The sequence below is a fragment of the Phascolarctos cinereus genome, unplaced genomic scaffold (assembly GCF_003287225.1).
Source record: "Phascolarctos cinereus isolate Bilbo 61053 unplaced genomic scaffold, phaCin_HiC Scaffold_4;HRSCAF=312, whole genome shotgun sequence".
Classification (NCBI taxonomy): Eukaryota; Metazoa; Chordata; class Mammalia; order Diprotodontia; family Phascolarctidae; genus Phascolarctos; species Phascolarctos cinereus.
The window spans coordinates 667,884,742-667,905,305 of NW_027555847.1; the positions used below are offsets into that span (position 1 = coordinate 667,884,742).

Genomic DNA, 20,564 nt, shown 5'->3' on the forward strand with positions numbered 1-20,564 from the left:
CATCCTTCCATGATCTGGTAAATCCTCATAAAATTTTTTGGCCCTCCCATTATACTAGAGAAGAAGTCTGAATTATTATGGTATTAAAAGATAAAATGTGTTGATATTATACAACATTATATATATATATATATATATATGAATAAAATATTATGCATTTCTGAGTTTCTAAACTTTTTCTGTGTCATCTGCTGGCCTTTGCATGTCATTTGCTACTTCCACAAAACTCCCCAAAAATTCCCATTTAATTTCTCATGCCGACCTGTGGTGTATCAAAAGCACAACGGGGAAAGTCTCGATGTGGAAGGGATAACTATAGTCATCTTTGACCTTGGCTGTCTGTACTTGAGGGCAGGCATTTCCTCCCCAGACACATGCCCTACTCCCCCTTCTCAGAGTTGACCCAACACACACTTGGGCCAAATGTCTTTGTTCAACAAAAAACAATTTACTACAGAAAACAAGAATGGCAAAGGCATGAAGTCTTTACAGAGAGTGCAAACCCAGGCACAGAGAAGAGAAAGCCCACTTTAGAAACTGTTCCTCTGGTTCTTCTGGTCTGGAAACCTCCATCCACCCCACCTTGCATTCAGTCCACTTTTGGCCCAGTGGAAGCCCTGCCAGCCTGCAAATGAGTCTGGATCCATGCTGAGCTCACACACTCTCAGCTGTTCCTTATGACCTCTTCTCTTGATCACTGCCTTTCTTCCTCCTAGCCCAGATATCTAGTTCCCCTTCCAGAAAGATTTATGGGATCCTCAGCAATCTCTCCAGCAAAAGAAAAAAAAAAGCACCGGGCCTAGAGTCAGAAGATCTGGGTTTGAAAATCTGCCAGTTTCTCACTGTGACACCTTGGGCAGCTCCTTTCCCTTCTCTGTGCCTCCATTTCCCCATTTGTTAAATTAAAGGTTTGGCCACAGACAATATCAAAGGTCCTTTTCAATTTTAAGATTCTGTTTCTGTGTTTCTCCAAGTCACCTGTCACCATCATGGACATCACTTTCCTGTGAAGGCCCTGGCAAGGTCATTCTTCTCTTCTGCCCTCACTTCCCAGCCACTCACCCAAACTTTAGTTCAACTACATCTGTAGGGTTCTCCTCCCTCTCCTCCCACCTCTGCCCCCAAAAGTATTTTCTCACACAGGAACGGTCTAGAAAGCCCAACCAAGGGGCAGCTAAGTGGCGAAGTGGATAGAGCATCGGCCCTGGATTCAGGAGGACCTGAGTTCAAATCTGGCTTCAGACACATAACACTTAATAACTGTGTGACCCTGGGTAAGTCACTTAACCCACTCCCTACCCAAAAAAAAGCAAAGAAAAAAAAGAAAGCCCAACCAATAATATGATAGTTAGCTTTGTAAACTGTGGCTTGTTATAATGAGACCTTAGGTATCTGTTTTCAGAGTCTGTAGTTGCTTTGGGAATCTAAACCTCCAACCCTGGGCAGGAGGGCTTGAGAGGGGAGAGTTAGGCTTGGGAGAAGGGGTGTCTCCCAGCCCCCAAGATCTCCATAGGATAAAGGGCAGTTCCTCCAAGTCACTTCATGCACACACTCCCATCTCAGAGGTCAGGCCAGAGAGAAGATAGAGAAGGGAAACATGTGATTGGCTCAGTGTTCTCTGACATTGGCAGTCTGAGTAGACCACTGATGGAGGCCTCTGTCCAGTTCTGGAATGACAAGACAAGGGGAGGGTGATCAGAACTGAAGGCCATGCCATATAAAAATCAACAGAAGGAACCGGAGCGGAAAAAAAAAAACTTAGCAGCAACATGATCACTAAGTGTTTGAATATATGTCATGGGGAAGTGGGGCCGGGTAGACTTACTCTGCTTGGCCCCAAAGGGTGGAACCAGGAGCGATGAGTAGAAAATACAAAGAGGCAGATTTGGGGCTCAGTATTCCAGCACTTCAAAGGAAAATTCTCAGGGTAAAGAAAATCTTCCTAACATGTAAAGCTGTCCAAAATGGAATCAGCTGCTTTGAGGCAGGGCAGTCAGTTTCCTCTCACTGGATGACCACTTGTTCAAAGTCTTGGAGAGGGAATTCTTCATCAGATAGGGTTGGGATAGTTGACCTCTGAGGTCATTTCAAACTTTGAGATTCAATGATTCAGTGACCAGAGCTAGGGCAATGAGGCTGGCCCTCAGGGAGGTGGCTGGTGGTCCCAATGGCCCTTGGTCAGGTGGGACCCTCTCAGTGGTTTTTCTTGTTCTTTTCCTGCTGGCTGAGGGTGGGGGGACAGAGGAAAAAGGCTGGCCATCGGATGCAGCGGTAGGCCAGGAGGTGGGGCCCCACAGCATAGAGAAGGTTGAGGATAAAGAGGAAGGACCAGACATCTTCAGGGGTTCGGTAGGGGTAGGGGGTGTGAGGATGCATTGAGGCACCGATGTGAGAGAACTGGGCCTATAATAGAGAAAAGCAGAGAGTGAGAAGGAGATTAGCACACCCTGGACGTCCTAGGGGCAGGGGTGGGGAACCTGCAGCCTCGAGGCCACATGTACCCTTCCAGGTCCTCGGGTGCAGCCTTTTGACTGAGTCCAAGTTTTACAGAACACAAAGGGGATTTGTTCTGCGAAGTTTGGAGTCAGTCAAAGGGCTGCACTTGAGGACCTAGAAGGTCACATGTGGCCTCGAGGCCACAGGTTCCCTACCCCTGGAAGGATAATAGGAATGGGGCTGCTCTGTAAGGAACCCTAAATCTCTTTCAGTTTTCAGTACTATCCACCCTATGGCCCAGCCAACACTAACTCTGTCTCACTCTGATTTCTTTCACTCTCTCTCAGTGTGGCTCTGTATCTGTTTCTTTCTGCCTCTTCCTTCAGCAAGTGTTTTAGTCTGTATCTATGTGTCTTCATCTCTCTCTGTGTCTCTCAATCTGTATGTGTCTTAATTCACGTGTATCTTAGTGTATGGCAGTCTTCTGGCACATCCCAGTCTCTCTACGTATCTCTCTGGGTCTCTAAGTCTCTCTGGGTCTCAGCTTCTGCTTGCCCTACTTCTTTTTAACTACTTTTCTCCACTGGGAATAGCAGTGACTAACTTAAGAATTCACCCTTTACAATCTCTCTCTCTTTTTCTCTCCCTTCCCTTCCTCTGTTTCTCCTCCCCTTCCCCCTCTCATGCTCTCTCTCCTCCATCTCTCTTCTCCCTCCCTCTTTTCTTTCTCACCCTCTCTCCTCCTCCTTTTCCTCCTTCTTTTCTCTCTCTGTCTTTCTCTGTCTCTCTTTGTATCTCTGTCTCTCTTTCTCTGTCTCTGTCTCTTTCTCTCTCTTTCACACACACACACACACTCCCCCACACAAACACACATGTACACATACACACGCAGAGAGGAATTTTAAAAAAAAGACCCCATATCTGTTTTGTCCTGGACTCACTGGGATAGGCCTTCTGCCCTGATATTCCTGCCCCAACTAATCCCTCTTCCCACTCCCCTTCCCCACCACCTGCAGCCTCTCCCCTCACCTGGCCCATGGCCCCTGCAAACACCAGGGCCCAATCTGGGAGCCAGGCACAGCCAGGCCACAGGAGGCCATAAGCAGCCAGGATGAAAAAAGGCAGGGCATAGAACAGGAACACCAACATCTGAAACCGAAGAGATCTGAGTACATCATCCCTCATGACTCTCCTTCTCTCCATCCCAATTGCACAAGCCCCAGAAAAATGGGAAGCAGGTTTTGTCAAGGACATTCCCACACTCCCCTCTCAGATTAGGAGGAGTTCTCGTCTCCCCCTCAGGCTGGAGACAGCCCGAGGTCAGGAACTGAACCGCTTCCCTCTGCCATCCCCCCTCCCATAGCCTACCCATCCCCAACCCTCCCCAGGAGGCAGTTACAGTCCTGAAACATGAAAGAGGGATTTCTGAAGGGTTGACAGTCCTCATCCGGGAAAACTCTGCCAATCCTGGTGTTGGGGCCAGGGCAATCTCACCTGGATCTTGGGATAGGCCACAGGGTCTCGCAGGTATGGCTCATACTGATACACATAGATGAAGCAGGAATCTGTGGGACAGTCTAGGACCACCTGGAGGCACAGACAAGATTGGACCTAATTATCACCAACACACGAAAGCTCCAAAGGACAGAGCTAGGGCATTGACCACCATGCCCAGCCTCAGAGAGCTCATCCCTATTAGAGATGGCAGGCAACATGGAAGATGGCCTGGGAGACCATTTCCCCAAAGAAAGAGGCCTGCAGCAGGTACCAAAGAGCTTCCATTGAGATGGTCTGGCTAGAGGCAGAGGAGAGTTGGGGAAGAAGGATCCTTTAGGGAAAGACAATCCATTGGGACACCCACTGAGGAGACTCACCAGGCCACGGAAAATGGTGAACAATCCTGCCAGGAGCAGAAAGATAAACAGAGCCAGGTCCCAGGGCCTCTGGAGCAGCCCCTTCTTATGCTCTTCCAAGATCTATATAAGATACACACACATACACACACCCAGACAGCAAGAGACACACACCCAAAAAGAGATCAAATCAGACAAAGGGTGAATGTCAGGGTTTGTTTTTACTGAAAAGCTCCTTTTTTTTTCCTTAGCAAAATGTATGGCTCAAGAGAGGGGAGAGGGGAGAAAACGCAATAAAAAATTAAAAGAGAGACCACACTTTCCTAACTTACTTCAGAAATCTGGGATCTCATCCATTTGTGTGTCTCCTCTACTGAGGCTGATTACCACCTACTTGGTGGCACTTAGGAAGTGGCCTTTGAGAGAAGCTGAGACTCTCATCACCCTGATACCAGCCTAATGGCTAATAATATCATTAGAAACCTCTGGGAGGCAGCAGGACAGAGTAGGATTCAGAAAAGGATGATGAGGTCAGGAGAGGAGGAGGGAGTCTGGGGACACATAGAACTGATGCTCAGAGGAGAGGGATACATCCTGGGCCAGGAAATGGATAATCCAGATGTCTTAGGATCAGGGAGAGAAACCCAGGCCTGACGGGGAGAAGACAGGAAGCCAAATACAGTCTTTAACCCTATGGGATCTCCAAGGGATACTCATCCCTAAGTTAGACCCAGCTGGTTGCTGGTCCCTCTGTCTCGATCATATCTCTGGATCCAACCTGAGCCTCAAGTACACTTCAAGACAGGAGATTTCATGGCACAGTAGGATGTTGGGGTTGACAACTCACTCTGTGAAGAGGAACAAGAGTCCAGGGGCCTGCAACCCTGAACTCATGTGGGAAGGAATCCTGGCAGGCCATTCATCACCTTACAGATAACACACATATAGCATGGGGAGGACCACTGGACTTGAGAAGACTCAGATTGGAGTCTCAACTGTCTTACTGTGTGACTTCGTGCAAATCACTTCCTCACTCCAAGCCTCAGTTTCTTCATCTATAGAATGGGGATAATACTCATACTACTTTCCTTCTAGGGCTGTTGTGAGAATTAAAGGAAATGGGGCAGCTAGGTGGTGCAGTAGATAGAGCACCGGCCCTGGATTCAGGAGGACCTGAGTTCAAATGCGGCCTCAGACACCTAACACTTACTAGCTGTGTGACCCTGGGCAAGTCATTTAACCCCACTGCCTAGCCAACAAAAAAAAAAAGAGAGAGAGAGAGAATTAAAGGAAATAAGGGAAATAAAAGTGCTATAGAAAGTACTCTAAAAATGTGAGTTTTATCATCATAGAGGAAGCAAGATGGTGCAGTGATTAGTGTTGGACTTGGATTCAGGAATTCCTGAGTTCAAATGCTGCCTCAGACATTTACTAGCCATGTGACCGTGGGAAAGTCACATAACCAGTCTTCCTCAGTTTCCTCATCTGTAAAATGAGGATATGGCATATTTTTCACATGGCTATTAAAAAGATCAAATGAAATCATTTGTATAAAATCCTTTGTAAAGCTGTTAGCTATTATTATCATCATAAGGGCCTTCTGGAGACAGACTATGAAAAGGTGCTTTTTTGCTATCATATGCCACACAACCAGAGGGTGAAAATAATAATAACCTATAGATCTATAGTGTTTCATGGTTTTAAAAGCCTTTTCCTCACAGCAACCCTTTGATGGAGTGCAAACATCCCCGATTTTCAGATGAGGAAACTGAGACTCAGTCACATTAAGTAACTTGTGTAAGGACAGTCAGATGAAAGAGCCAGAACTGCACTGCGCCCCCCCCTCCCGCCAGCCACCTACCCAGTCTCCTAAGTTTGTAGCCAATGCTCTTTCCACTCTCCCACGTGCTAGGGAAGGTACAGAGCACCTCCTTCACTGGTCTGAGGCACTGGTCAGAGTTTTTTGGGTTTTTTTAGACAATTGGGATTAAGTGACTTGCCCAGGGTCACACAGCTAGTAAGTGTCAAGTGTTTGGTCTGAGGCCAGATTTGAACTCAGGTCCTCCTGACTTCAGGGCTGGTGCTCTATCCACTGCGCCACCTAGCTGCCCCGACACTGCTCAGAGTACAAAAAGAACAAACCCCAGGACACTTACCATGTCAACTGTGTAGCCTGCTGGGCCCTTGGCCTGTCTGAAGAGGTGCAGGCCAGCCCAACAAGGGATTAACACATAGGGAATGTTAAGTAAGAAGGACAGTCGGAGCTCAGAGCTGTACTTGCCTGGAGAATGGAGAACAGAATACTCAGTTGAGAGGATGGATCCAAGAGCTGGCCCTGGACCTGGGTACCATCTTCACTTTCTTTCATCCCTCAACCAACTTCCTGCATCTGGTCCTAGTAGTAAATATCTAGCATGATAGCTAGAATTTATATTTTAGGTTTACAAAGCACTTGATAAATACTGTCTCATTTAATTTTCTTGGGAGGTCGATGCTATGGTTACCCCCATTTTACAAATGAAGAAACTGAGGCAGACCATGGTTAAATGACTTGCCCAGGATCATACAGCTAGTAAGTTTCTGAAGCAGGATGTGAATTCAGTACTTCCTGACTCTACCTTCAGAGGTCTATCCATTGTGTCACCTAGCTGCCTTTTGTAAAGCCCATGACCCCTACCCCTACCCCAGATCCAAAAGCAGAGAACGTTGTTGTTGTTGTTTTAACCTAGCTAGGCTTGGGTAGAGCAGGGGCGATAGAGTCAAATAGAAAGAACAGAGACATGGGAGACTGGAGGCCTGGATTATATACCCTGCCTTGCCACTACTCATGTGATTTAGGACAAGTCCCTTCATCTCTGGGCCTCAGTTTCCCTACATGCAAAGTAAGGGTGGACTAGATGATCCTTTCAGTGCTGTGTTCTATAGTTCCTTCCAGCTCTGATACTTTATGCTCTAAGGTCCCTTCCACCTCTGACATTCTGTATTCTAAGGCACTCCCAGCTATAATATTGTACATTCTAAAGTTATCTTCCAGTTCTGAAATTCTGTATTCAGTGTCCTAAGAGCCCACCCAAGTCTAATATTCGAAAATGTAGAAACCAGGATTATATTCAAACATAGCCTTGATCATTCCCCCTTGTTCCACCTGCTAGCTGTCCCAAATACAGAACCCCCACTGTCTATCAAATAAAGAGAAGATTCATCAGATTAACATTCCAAGTGCTCTACTGATCTCAGGCCAACCACCTGTCTAGGTTTATCTGTCTTTTCTTCCCTACTGCAAAAATGAAATAAGTTGACCCAACAATTACTTTCATTGTTCCCCACACATGCCTTCAAACCCCGCCCCCATGTCTAGAATAACCTTATTCTCCTCTCTGTATGTCCAAATACTACCCTATAATCAAGACCTCAATTGCCAAATATCATCTTCTCCTGAAAGCCTTCACAGATCCACCAGGACCCTACCCTAACTGGCAGTGATCGCTCCCTCCTCTGCATCCCCTTAGCCCTATGTCTTTGACTCTCTCCTAAGGCCTAATCACACTCTGTCTTGTATTGTACTTCAAAGTCTCTGTACCTGTGTCTTCTCTACTAGACAGCAAGCCCTTTGAGGGCAAGGACTTGGCTTTATCCATTTCTGCCTGCTGCCTAGCACAGGAGCACTGTGCGTAAGCATTAGTGCACCAGTAGGTCAGTGAACATTTGCAGATAGATGGGTAACTGAGACCCTAGCAGTAATGGCAACAACTCACACTTCCACAGAGCACAAAGGCCTTTATGGCTCCATTTTGGACGCACACTGGCTGTGTGACTCTGGGCAAGTCACTTAACCTCTCAGTTAGGCAACTCTCTAAGACTCTCAGTTTCAAGGAAGATGCTGACCTGCACTGGTGGAGTTTCCTTATCAGGAGGTCTCTATGTCAATAAAATCAAAACTCCAGTCCTTATTCCCACAGCGTCTTCGGGAACTGTGGCTGCTCAGGAGGCTGGGGCTCCTATGGAGGCCATTGCCAGGCAGTACAGAAAGGAAGGAAGGAAGGAAGGAAGGAAGGAAGGAAGGAAGGAAGGAAGGAAGGAAGGAAGGAAGGAAGGAAGGAAGGAAGAAGGAAGGAAGGAAGGAAGGAAGGAAAAGGAAGGAAGGAAGGAAGGAAGGAAGGGAGGAAGGAAGGAAGGAAGGAAGGAAGGAAGGAAGGAAGGAAGGAAGGAAGGAGAAGGAAGGAAAGGAAGGAGGAAGGAAGGAAGGAGAGAGAGAGAGAGAGAGAGAGAGAGAAAGAAGAAAGAAGAAAGAAAGAAAGAAAGAAAGAAAGAAAAAGAATATGAAAGAAAGAAAGAAAGAAAGAAAGAAAGAATATGAAAGAAAGAAAGAAAGAAAGAAAGAAGGAAGGAAGGAAGGAAGGAAGGAAGGAAGGAAGGAAGGAAAGAAAGAAAGAAAGAAAAAAAGAAAGAAAGAAAGAAAGAAAGAAAGAAAGAAAGAAAGAAAGAAGAAGGAAGAAGGAAGGAAGGAAGGAAGGAAGGAAGGAAGGAAGGAAGGAAGGAAGGAAGGAAGGAGGAAGGAAAGAAAGAAGAAAGAAAAGAAGAAAAAGAAAGAGAGAGAAGGAAGGCAGAGAGAAAGGAAAGAAGAAAGAGGGAGGGAAGAAGGAAGAAGAAAGGAAGGAAGGAAGCTTGAATAGTGGCATAGGGGATTAGCTGGAAACAAGGCTAGTGGTCTGGGGGTACTGCTACTTCTAGGGCTCTTGAGTTTATCTGCCCTCCAGTGGGAGTTGGTTAGTAGTTGGTGTTGATAATGATGGAATGGAAGAAATCTTCTCCACAAGGCTGATACGATAGCTAGATGTTATCTGGCAGGGCTCATAAGATAAATAAGACTCCCTTATAAAGACTCCTTTCTTTGCAGAGGTGAAGGTCTGTGCATGTGAAATGTTGCATGTACTCTCAAACACAATAGATGTGTTCACTGGTTTTGCTGAGCTATTTTATTTTTTCCTTTTTAAATCTTTGTAACAACAGATGTTTCACTGGGAAGGGGAAAGAAGAAGGCTATATTTGGAGATGAATGTGATGGAATAAAAAAAGATATCAATAAGATAAAAAAGAAAGAATAAAAAATCTAATTCAGTGATACATGCCTAAGAGAGAATAGGCCAAGTGCAATGGAACATGAAGGAGACAGTGTTACTGACCAAGAAGATCAGGGAAAACTTCCTGCAAGAGGTGACATTTGCTTTAGTTTTTAACAAATGGTAAGGAATTTAACAGGCCCCTGTAATCATTGTGCAAGTGAGGGATTCTTGTGAAGTTATTTCCTGGCACCTTCCTCCGCAAATCGGCAATCAGTAGTAGCTACCCAGAAAATAGGTACCCACATACCCAGAAAAGAAAGGACTCACCCCAAAGTCCTTGGCACTGTCCAGTGGTTTAATGTCAGAAACAGATATGGTTTTATCAACAGAAAGGAAACTGGAGAAGATGTGGGACCATCTGCTTTGCTCTTGCACCCTAAGGACCATACAACTTGAAACTGAAAAGTCCAGTATGTAAGCTCTTGAACTCAGGGACTGTTTTGTTTTTCTATTTGTATCTCCAAGCCTTTAATACAATGCCTGGCACATAGTAAGAGCTTAATAAATGTTCTCTTTCCTTCCTTCCTTCCTTCCTTCCTTCCTTCCTTCCTTCCTCTCTCCCTTCCTTTCTCCCTTCTTCCCTTTCTTTTTTCCTTTCCTTCCCTTCTGTTTATATTTCTTCTCTTCCTTTCTCCCTTCCTTTTCTCTTTCTCCTTTTCTTTCTCTTCCTTCCCTCCTCTCTTTATTTCTCTTCCTCTTTCCTTCCCACCCTTCCTCCCTCCCTTCTTTCCTTCCCTCCCCTCATTCTCTCTTCCTCCCTCCCTCCTTTACTTTCTCCCTTTCCCTTCCTTTCCTTTCTTTTCCCTTCCTGCCTTCCTCCTTCCCTCCTTTACTTCCTCCCCTTCCTTTCCTTCCTTCCTCCTTTCCTTCCTTCCTTCTTTTCTTCCTTCCTCTTCCTCAATGCCTATCACAATGCCTATCACAAAAGATACTTAATAAATATTTGTTGAAAATGAAGAATCCTTTTCAAAAGCTTCTGGCAAAAGGCTAGGTCTGGTGAGATAAATCCTACCCCTCCTACATACCCCAGAGCTGAAAGTGGGATCAGTCAGTCTAGGGGTAGGTCTCCCTCTTGTCTAGATGAGAAATACCGGCTTCTTCTAGGAAAGGGAGGGTGGCACAGGAGAAGTCTGAGGCAGAACTGGTGGAGAAGCTAGTGGCCTTGTGTCTGGCCTATCCAGACTGCTAGACCAAGCTGCAAAGGCCTCTTTTCTCCCTCCCTCCCAATCCCCCTTCCTCTGAAGCTTCGGCAACAAGCATGTGGCACATCTCAAAGGCATGATACTTACCAAGGATATTTCCTGGGACAAAAACCATGATGCTCATGACAAGTGATCCCAACCAGTACAGCCCAAGGCTTCTATATCTCTTCCTGAGGGAAATGGAGAGAAACTGGCAACTTTCTTGATCCTTCAGATGGGTGCATGGGTGAAGGGGCTGCAGATTCCCTACCCAGAAAGGGGGGTTGTGGAAAAGCAAGCTAGGAAACCAAATCAAAGAAGGATTTCAGGGTGGGAGGACAGTAAGAGAAGGGGGCCAGTGGGAATTCTGACTCCCTTGGCCAGTCCTGAGGACATCTAGTCTACTCTGAATCAGTGCTGGAATCTTCTCTAAGCATTCCTGGCAAATGATCATCAAACCTTCACTGGGAAGTCTCCACTGGGGCCAGTATGGGGGGGAGGGGAGGGCATTCTAATTGTTAATATATTTTTCCATATAGAGAGTCAAAATCTGCCTCTCAGCAACTGTCCCCCAGTGCTTCTAGTTCTGTACTCTGGGGTCAGACGGAATCTGTCTGATCCCCTTTCCTCCACATGACAGCTTTTCAAATACTCGCAGACCATTATATGCCTCCTGAGTCTTCCCTTCTCCAGGCTCAACATCCCCAATCCTCCAACCAATCCTGGATGAAGATTTTTTTGGCAGCCCTTCAAATACTTGGAGATAGCTTCTTAATTGGTCTCCCTGCTTCTAGGCTCTCCCCTATCTAATCTATCCTCCATCTCACTGCCAAATTGATATTCCTAAAATACACCTCTGACTATGTAACCCATTATCTTCAGAGAAAGCCCACCATCCTTTTGGATCACTCTAATGAGTAAAACTTTTTTTTTTCTTACAAAAATCTTCAGTGGCACCCTACTAGCTCTATGGTAATGTCTGGCATTTAAAGCCCTTCCTCCTTTCCTTCCTTTTCTTTATTTCTTCCTTCCTTCATCTTTCCCTCCTTTCCTTCCTTCCTCTCTTTCCTCCTTCTCCTTCCTTCCTTCACATCTCTTCCTCCCTTCTTTCTTTCCTTCCTCCTTCCCTCCCTTTTTTCCTCTCTCCTTATCTCTCTCTCTCTCTCTCTCTCTCTCTCTCTCTCTCTCTCTCTCTCTCTCTCTCTCTTCCTTCCTTCCTTCCTCCTTCTCCCAATGCCTATCACATGGTCCTCTAATAACAGGTACTTGATAAATGTTTTTTGAAAGTGAAAAGTCCTTCCCGAAAGCTGCTGGCAACAGTCTGGCTCCCAACTATGTCTCCAGTCTTATTTTGTATTACCTCACTTCTCAGACTCTCCTTCCTGTCAAACTGGTCTCCCAATTGTTCCTTGTACTTGGTACTCTCTCACTTCCATGCACCATGTTGGGAATGCACCCCTTCCTCATGGTCACCTCTTAGAATCCTTTGCTTCATTTAAAGCACAATTCAGGTGCCGTGTCCTACATGGGGCCTTCCCTGATTTTCCTCCTCTCTCATCCCAATTATTAAGGTTATCTCCCTCTATAAGTTATTTCCTATTCCTTTGATGTGCTTACCTATCTAAATATCATAATCCCTGGTAGATTGAACATATTCATAGGGAGATGTCATATCCCCTTCTTCTCTTTGAGGTCAAGCACTGATTCATTTTTGTCCACATAGTAGGTACTTTATAATTATTTCTTGAATTAAATTGAATGTATCATGTGCTTCCTTTCTCCAATTGGAAGGAACATCCTTCACCCAATCCTCATGACACTTTGAGACTAATTAATAATGTCCAGGTCTAAGAAGCACTGGTCAGAGCACATCAGTAGTACTGTATTTGAGTCCAGTGCAGTGCTTTAGGAAGGATGATGATAACTTAAAGAATGTCCAGAGAGCAGGTAGGATGAAGAAGAGTTTTGAGATCATACCACAGGTGAAAAGAACTCCCCAGAAATGCAGCAGAGTAAAATGGAAAAACACCTGCTACTCATCTGACCCTGGGCAAGTCATTTGTTATTTTTATGTTAATTTTCCTCATCTGTAAAATGAGAGATGTTCTTCCCAGTTCTAAATCTATGATCTTAGGAACTTTTTGTCATTTAGTTGTTTTCAGTCATGTCCAACCATTGGTAACCCCTTGAGGTTTTCTCAGTAAAGTTACTGGAGTGGTTTGCCATTTCCTTCTCAGGCTCATTTTACAAGTGACTTGCCCAGGAAACTGGATTTGAATTCATAAAGATGAGTCTTCCTGACTTCCAGGCTCAGCACGGTGCCACCTAGGCTGCCCTCTTGTGAACTAGTGATATTTAAACTGGAGAATACAAGACTTAAGCTCTCTTCAAGTGTCTGTATTGAGGTTATACTTGTTCTGCTTGGGCAGAAGCTTAGAAAAGACAGGCTTATGCTTGATGTAAGAAAAAAAAATGTTTTACTCATTAGAGTGATCCAAAAGAATGGTGGACTTTCTCTGAAGATAATGGGTTCTTTGCTGGAGGTCTTTCAGCAAAGGCTGGATGAAGGCAGGAAAGAGACTAGGTTCTTTGCCTCTATGCCTTCATGTCCTTCCCAGTTCTTAATCTACGTTCTAAGTTCTAAGATCCCTTCCTAGCTCATTTTATTTTCTAGAGTTACTTTCAGCTCTGAAATTCTGGGTTATATGACCCCTACACCCCCTTGGGTCTTGGGAATTTCTTGGTTTCACCAATTTAGTCCAAAATCCAGAAGACATCGAGCAGTACCCTGAGACTCCTAGGATTGCACGCTAAGAGTTAACTTCGTTATCTTCTCTAGGAGCTGCTCCCTGAGTCCCAGCCCCTGCTGCCTTCCCTGCCTCCTCCTTCCCCAACAAGGAGTCTCTTCTCATCTTCCTGCCCCTTGACTCTTCCAGAGAGCTCCTTACCTCTTAGCAATGGCCCCAGTCATGATGAGGTAGAGCAGATAATTGACAGTGCCATCCCAATAGCAGCTAAAAATCCCATGGGCAGTACGAAGATATGGCTCCCTCTGGAGTAACAAAGGAACAGAAGGGAGGTGTAGGGCTAGGCTGGAGACTGCTCATGAGTCCTTCCAGCAGAAACAAGGAAGGGTAGGACTTACTTCTCGAGTATAGAATTCCATGAGGCCCATCACATAGTCATCCTCCTCAAGGGCAATGAATAAGTCAATAAGGGAGGTGAAGGAAAACACGGTAAACACTGTAGGGAAAGCACAGACAGGTCAGACTCCCCCTCCCCCCCCAAGTCCCTGGCCCAGCCAAGGTAAAAATATTACACAGTCCCTACTCTCAAAGAATTAAAAATCTTAATGGGGGGAGGGGAATATAATTCCAACCACTTCCCTTGGGTAGCAAGGGACCCAAATATAACCAACACTATAGAATGTTAGAGTTACATGGACCCTTAGACCATAGAACAAAGACCACCAATGTTGGATGAAGGGGATCTTAGAAAATGGAGGGGAGGGATATCCCTAGATATGGGCAACTTCCCAAGCCCCTTAGAACACAGAATGTCAGAGGCAGGAGGGCCCTTAGAACACAGAATAACATCAAAGCTGGGAAGGCCTTATAACAGTGTCAGATTGAGGATCCTCCAGAGAGCACAGAATATCAGAGCTAAAAGGTTCTGTAGAACACAGAATACTGAATTTGGATGGATCCTTAGAACATATAAAAGGTCAGAGTCAGAAAAACTTTAGGTACAGAACATGGAATGTCAGAGAATATCAGACTTGGGAGGACTATAGATACAGACATAGAATGTAAGAGAGAAGATTCCTTAGAAGATAGAATATCAGAGCTGGGGGTGGGAAGGACCTTGGACAATAGAATGACAGAGCAAGAAGATTCTTCAGAACACAGAATGTCAGACTTGAGAACCTAAAATATAGAACAACAATGGTGAAAGGGACCTTAGGACTCCTTCATTTGGGAGTAGGCAAGACACATGTTTCCTTGATATCAGTCTAATGTTAGGGCACTAGGCCAAAGGTCATGGTAACAGATGCTTCTTCCCCACTGTAAACTCCATTCACCCTCCCATAACCTTCCATCTCCCTCACCCCCCAGGACTCACCAGCAAAAAGTGGATCATGGGAGATCTCTCCCTGGGCCAGATTGGAGATGGCCACAAACAGTAGAGCCAGGATCATTGCACTCAGGATAGCCATCCCCAAGGGACTGGGAAGTAAACGAGGAGTCAGGATGGTGCCCAGATTGCAGATAGGGTCTGACACACTTGGAACTATCAGTCAGGACCTTTCGTCTGAACCCCAAGGTCTCCACTTTCTCACTACCCACTCACTTCCTTCAGTCTGACTTCAACCCTCATCATTTTATTGAAACTTTTCTCTGTAGTCACCAATGACCTGATTTCCAAATCTGGTCGCATCTTCATAGTTCTCATTCTGAAAGAGCAAAATAGATATACCCAAGGTGATATGGGTAGTAAGCTGTAAATTTCTGCATTTTTTGATGCTGGTAGATACTTCCCCACCTGGATACTCTACCTTCCCTTGACATCTATTATACTCTTGGTTCTCCTACTTGTCTTCTTAACACTGCTTCTTAAATTCCCTTTTCTCCTTCTGGTCCATCAACAAGTATTTATCACCATGTGTCAGGCACTGTGCTAAGTGCTGGGGATACAAAGAAAGGCCAAAGACAGTCTCTGCCCTCAAGGAGCTCACTGTCTAAAGGGGAAGATAATATGCAAACTATATAAGTACAAGATATAGATAGTATAAATGGGAGATAATCTCAGAGGGAAAGCCCTAGATGTAGAGGGGAGGAATGTTCCCAAGACCCTCAGCCTGTTTCTCTCTCTAAAGCCTCTCATCCACTAACTTTGATACACTCATCTCTTCTTAGTAATGCAAGGATCCAAGACAACTCCAAAGGACTCATGATGGAAAATGCTGTCCACATCCAAAAAAGAACTATGGAGTCTGAATGCAGATCAAAACATATTATTTGCTCTCTCTTTTTTTCTTTTTTTGGCTTGTTTCTTCTTTCTCATGGTTTCTCTCATTGGTTCTAATTCTTCTTTACAACTTGACTAAGGTAAAAATAAGTTCAATATGGATGTATATGTAGAACCTATATCAAACTGCATGCTGTCTTGGGGGGAGGAGGGGACAGATGGGGAGAAAATTTGGAACTCAAAATTTTATGGAAGTGAATGTTGAAAAATAAAAATTTTTAAAAGTGCATATAAAGTCTTTCATCCATTACCAACTCTCCATCTCCAACTTCTCCACTGACTGAGCTCTAGTCCCAGATGTCTTTCTGATTTCCAGCTAGACATCTCCATCTGTGAGTTCTGCTGGGGCCTCAAGTTCAACATGTTCCAAACTGAACTCAGCCTTTTACTGTCAAATCCATCATCATTCCCAATCTCTCTATTTCTGCTCCTTGCAGAGGCAACTAGTTGGAATGCTAGGCCTAGGGTCAGGAAGACCTGGATTCAAATCCAGCCTCAGAAACTTACTAGCTTTGTGACTGAGCAAGACCTTTGCCTCAGTCTCCTCAACTATAAAATGAGGATAATAATAGCACCTACCTCCCAGGGTTGTTGCGAGGATAAAATGAGATAATGTTTGTAAAGAGCTTAGCACAGTGCATGGTACATAGTAGATGTTATATAAATGCTTACTCCTCTGAAAGAACTTTGCAAACTTTTTTTTTAGATATATATTTTTTTAATTTTATTTTTAGTTTTCAACATTTACTTCCACAAGATTTTGAGTTCCAAATTTTCACCCCATCTAGCCCCTCCCCTGCCCCAAGATGGTATGCATTCTGAATATTTCTTCCCCTAGTCTGCCCTCCCTTCTATCTCTGCCCCCCTTCTCTTATCGTCTTCCCCTTCTACTTTCCTGTAGGGCAGGACAGATTTCTGTACCCCATTTCTTGTATTTCTTATTTCCCAGTTGCATGTGAAAACATTTTTTTTAAACATGTGTTTTTAAAACTTTGGGTTCCAAATTTTCTCCCTTCCTCCCTCCCCACCCACTCTCATTGAAAAGGGAAGCAACTCAATATAGGTTATACATGTGCAGTTACACAAAATACTTCCATAGTATTCATGTTGTGAAAAACTAACTCTATTTCTCTTAATCCTATCCCTCTCCCTGAAATTTATTCTATTCTTTCTTTTGACCCTGTCCCTCCTCAGAAGTATTTGCTTCTGATTACCCCTTTCCCAATCTGCCCTCCTCTCTATCATCCCCTGCTCTCTTTCCCCTTCTCCCCCATTTTCCTGTAGGGTAAGACAGATTTCCATACCCAATTGACTGTGTATGTTATTCCCTCCTTAAGCCAAATCCTATGAGAATAAGATTCACTCATTCCCTCTCACCTTCCCTGTTTCCCCTCCACTGTAAGAGCCTTTTCTTTTCTGTTTTGTTTTTTTGTGAGATAATTTACCCCATTCTACCTCTCCCTTTCTCTTCTCCAGTATAATCCTCTCTCATCCCTTAATTTTATTCTCCAGATATGACCCCTTCATCTTCAACTCACCCTGTGCCCTCTATCTATCTATCTATCTATCTATCTATCTACATATATATAATTTTTCCCTCCAACTACCCTAATACTGACAAAGGTCTCATGAGTTATAAATATCATCTTTCCATGCAGGAATGTAAACAGTTCAACCTTAATAAGTCTCTTATGATTTCTCTTTCCTGTTTACCTCTTCATGTTCCACTTGAGTCTTGTATTTGAAAGTCAAATTTTCTATTCAGCTCTGGTCTTTTCATCAAGAATGCTTGAAAGTCCTCTATTTCACTGAATGACCATTTTTTCCCCTGAAGGATTATACTCAGTTTTGCTGGGTAGGTGATTCTTGGTTGTAATCCTATCTCCTTTGCCCTCCTGAATATTATATTCCATGCCCTGCGTCCTTAATGTAGAAGCTGCTAAATCTTGTGTTATCCTGATTGTGTTTCCACAATACTTGAATTGTTTCTTTCTGGCTGCTTGTAATATTTTCTCCTTGACCTGGGAACTCTGGAATTTGGCTACAATATTCCTAGGAGTTTTCCTTTGGGGATCTCTTTCAGGAGGAGATCGTGGATTCTTTCAATTTCTATTTTGCCCTCTGGTTCTAAATATCAGGGCAGTTTTCCTTGATAATTTCTTGAAAGATGATGTCTAGGCTCTTTTTTTTGATCATGGCTTTCAGATAGTCCAATAATTTTTAAATTCTCTCTGGATCTATTTTCCAGGTCAGTTGTTTTTTCCAATGAGATATTTCACATTGTTTTCTAATTTTTCATTCTTTTGGATTTGTTTTACAGTGTCTTGATTTCTCATAAAGTCACTAGCTTCCAATTGCTCTATTCTAATTTTTAAGGAAGTATTTTCTTCAGTAAGCTTTTGGACTTCCTTTTCCATTTGGCCAGTTTTGCTTTTTAGGGCATTCTTCTTCCTCATTGGCTTTTTGGACCTCTTTTGCCATTTGGGTTAGGCTATTTTTTAAGGTGTTATTTTCTTCAGTATTTTTGGGTCTCCTTTAGCAAGCTGTTGACTTGTTTTCCATGATTTTCTTGCATCATTCTCATTTCTCTTCCCAGTTTTTCCTCTACTTCTCTTACCTGCTTCTCAAAATCCTTCTTGAGCTGTTCCAAGATCTGGGACTGACTCATATTTTTCTTGCAGGCTTTGGATGTAGGAGCTTTGACTTTGTTGTCTTCTGGTTGTATGTTTTGATCTTCTTTGTTACCAAAAAAGATTCTATGGTCTGATACTTCTTGTGAGGTTTGCTCATGATCCCAGCCAATTACGTGATTTATAAACTCTTTATTAAGGTAGAGGTCTGCTTCCAATGTGGAGAATGTACTGCCCCAAGCTTCAGGGGTTTGTACAGCTGTTTTCAGAGATACTTGTAGGGACCTGAAAATTTTCAGTTCTTCCAAGGTGGTATGATAAGGGTCGAGGTGTTTACTCCTTTCCTGGCCTGTGCTCTGGTCTATGAGTGACCACAAGCCTTCTTTTCTGTCTTGGAACTGTGAGGAGGATTTTCTCTGCACCACCACTACAAGCTCCACCATGCCAGCGCTCCTTCTTGCCCCAGCACCACCCTTCAGAACTGTTACCCCAATCCAAGTACGGGCAAAGCAAGAGAATCCTGCACCAGCAGAGAGATCCCTGCAATCCCCCTCTGATCAGCCACTCAATTCCCCCTCAGTCTGTGGGCCGGAATGTCAGGAAGCAGCCGCTGCCCTGGGCCACACTCGGGATCTGGGGGACTGAAACCTAGCTTCTCTCTCACCGCAGAAACAGACTTTTCCCACTGACCTTCTAAGTTGTCTTTGGCATTTGTGGGTTGAGAAGTCTGGAAACTGCCACAGCTGCCTGAGATTCAGTCCTCTGAGGCCTGCTCCAGGTTCACTGCAGCCTGTGTGCCCACGCCAAACTGCGCCCCTCCCCCAGCCCAGTGCGATATACCTTTCTGATCAACCATCCAGGCTGTCTTGGGCTGGAAATTTGTTTCACTCTGTCTTTTTGTGGGTTCTGCTGCTTTAGAATTTGTTTAGAGCCATTTTTTATGGGTATTTGGAGGAGTTCAGGGGAGAGCTCAAGTAAGTCACTGCTCTCACTCCGCCATCTTGGCTCCGCCTCCACTTTGCAAACTTTAAAGAGCTATATAAATGCTTGGTAACATTATTCTTTTTGACTCTTCCCTATCCATCACCCCTTCCCCCATCTAATCAGTCACCAAGTCTTGTCCTGACCAGTCTTCCTTAAAAATATGTCACTTCACATTTTTCTCTTCTCTTTTCTGAATTTATCTGGATCTGATGCCGATCGTCAATCAACCAACATTTATTAAGCACCTACTATATGTCAGTGGATAGAGTACCAGGCCTGAAGTTAGAAAGACTCATCTCCCTAAGTTCAAAACTAGCCTCAGACATTCAGTAGCTGTGTGACCCTGGGCAATTCACTTAACCCTGTTTGTCTCAGTTTCCTCATCTGTCAAAGGAGCTGGAGAAGGAGATGGCAAACCACTCCAGTATCTTTGCCAAGAAAACCCCAAATGGGGTTCTACTTCTTCTTTACAACTTGACTAATGTGAAAATAGGTTCAATATGAATGTATTTCCATAGGTTCAATGATCTTACCCATGAATATGACTCTGAGATCTTTTAATACAGATGTAGTCCCTCCATTGAGCTCCAATTGCCTGTTGGACATTTTTAACAAGATTGCCTCATAGGCATCTCAAACTAAATATATTCAAAAAGAACTCATTATATTTCTTCAGAAAACTCTCCCTGATGGAGAGTTGGACACGACTGAAAAACAACTAAGTAACAATAACACAATGGGTCAGTCAGGCACTGTGGTAGCTGCCAAGGACGCTACGACAAAACCGGAACAGTCCCTGCTCACAAGGAATTTACCGTCTAACAAGAAAGGATGTAGATAGTTAGATAGCATTCATTTAGTGCTTTAAGGTTTGCAAAGTATTTTAAAAATACTATCCATTTTATCCTCACAGCAACCTTGTGCAGTAGGTGCTATTATTATCTCCATTTTGCAGTTGAGGAAATTGAGGTATACAGAGGTTAAATGACTTGCCCAGGGTCATACAACTGGTTAGCGACTAGGTCAAGATTTGAATTCAGGTCTATGTCTATGTATGTATTCATTTAAGGAAATACAAAGAAAAATACAGAGAGAGGAGCGGACCCAAGAAGAGAGGGCTGTCAATCAATAAGCATTTATTAAGTGCCTACTGTGTGCCAGGCACCTTGTTAAACACAGGCGATACTAAGAAAGGTAAAAACAGTCCCTGGAACTTTCATTCTGACATGGAAGACAGCATGTAAATAACTATTCACATACAAGATGTAGATATGAGAGAAACAAGACAGTTTCCAAGGGGAAGGTACTAGGGAATAATATGTAAGGGTA

At 44.1% G+C, this 20,564-nt stretch overlaps 1 protein-coding gene across 4 annotated transcripts in view; it reads right to left on the bottom strand.

Moving 5' to 3' along the window:
• Positions 1–426: 426 nt before the first annotated feature.
• Positions 427–20,564, bottom strand: part of TM6SF2 (transmembrane 6 superfamily member 2) — a 28,244-nt gene continuing 8,106 nt past the window's right edge. The window contains exons 2-11 of one of the 4 annotated variants that reach the window (XR_013486421.1): positions 14,716–14,819; positions 13,739–13,836; positions 13,542–13,645; positions 10,702–10,892; positions 6,446–6,570; positions 4,311–4,412; positions 3,931–4,023; positions 3,466–3,585; positions 1,826–2,403; positions 427–1,667 (exon numbers count right to left, since the gene is read on the bottom strand). Coding sequence is in view for 3 of the 4 variants with exons in the window: in XM_020969356.2 (XP_020825015.1) it covers positions 2,194–2,403; positions 3,466–3,585; positions 3,931–4,023; positions 4,311–4,412; positions 6,446–6,570; positions 10,702–10,892; positions 13,542–13,645; positions 13,739–13,836; positions 14,716–14,819 (1,147 nt within the window). In the remaining variant the exon portion in view is untranslated. Of the gene's footprint in view, positions 2,404–3,465; positions 3,586–3,930; positions 4,024–4,310; positions 4,413–6,445; positions 6,571–10,701; positions 10,893–13,541; positions 13,646–13,738; positions 13,837–14,715; positions 14,820–20,564 lie in introns of all 4 variants that reach the window. The other 3 variants (XM_020969357.2, XM_020969356.2, XM_020969358.2) reach the window with 3 other exon arrangements.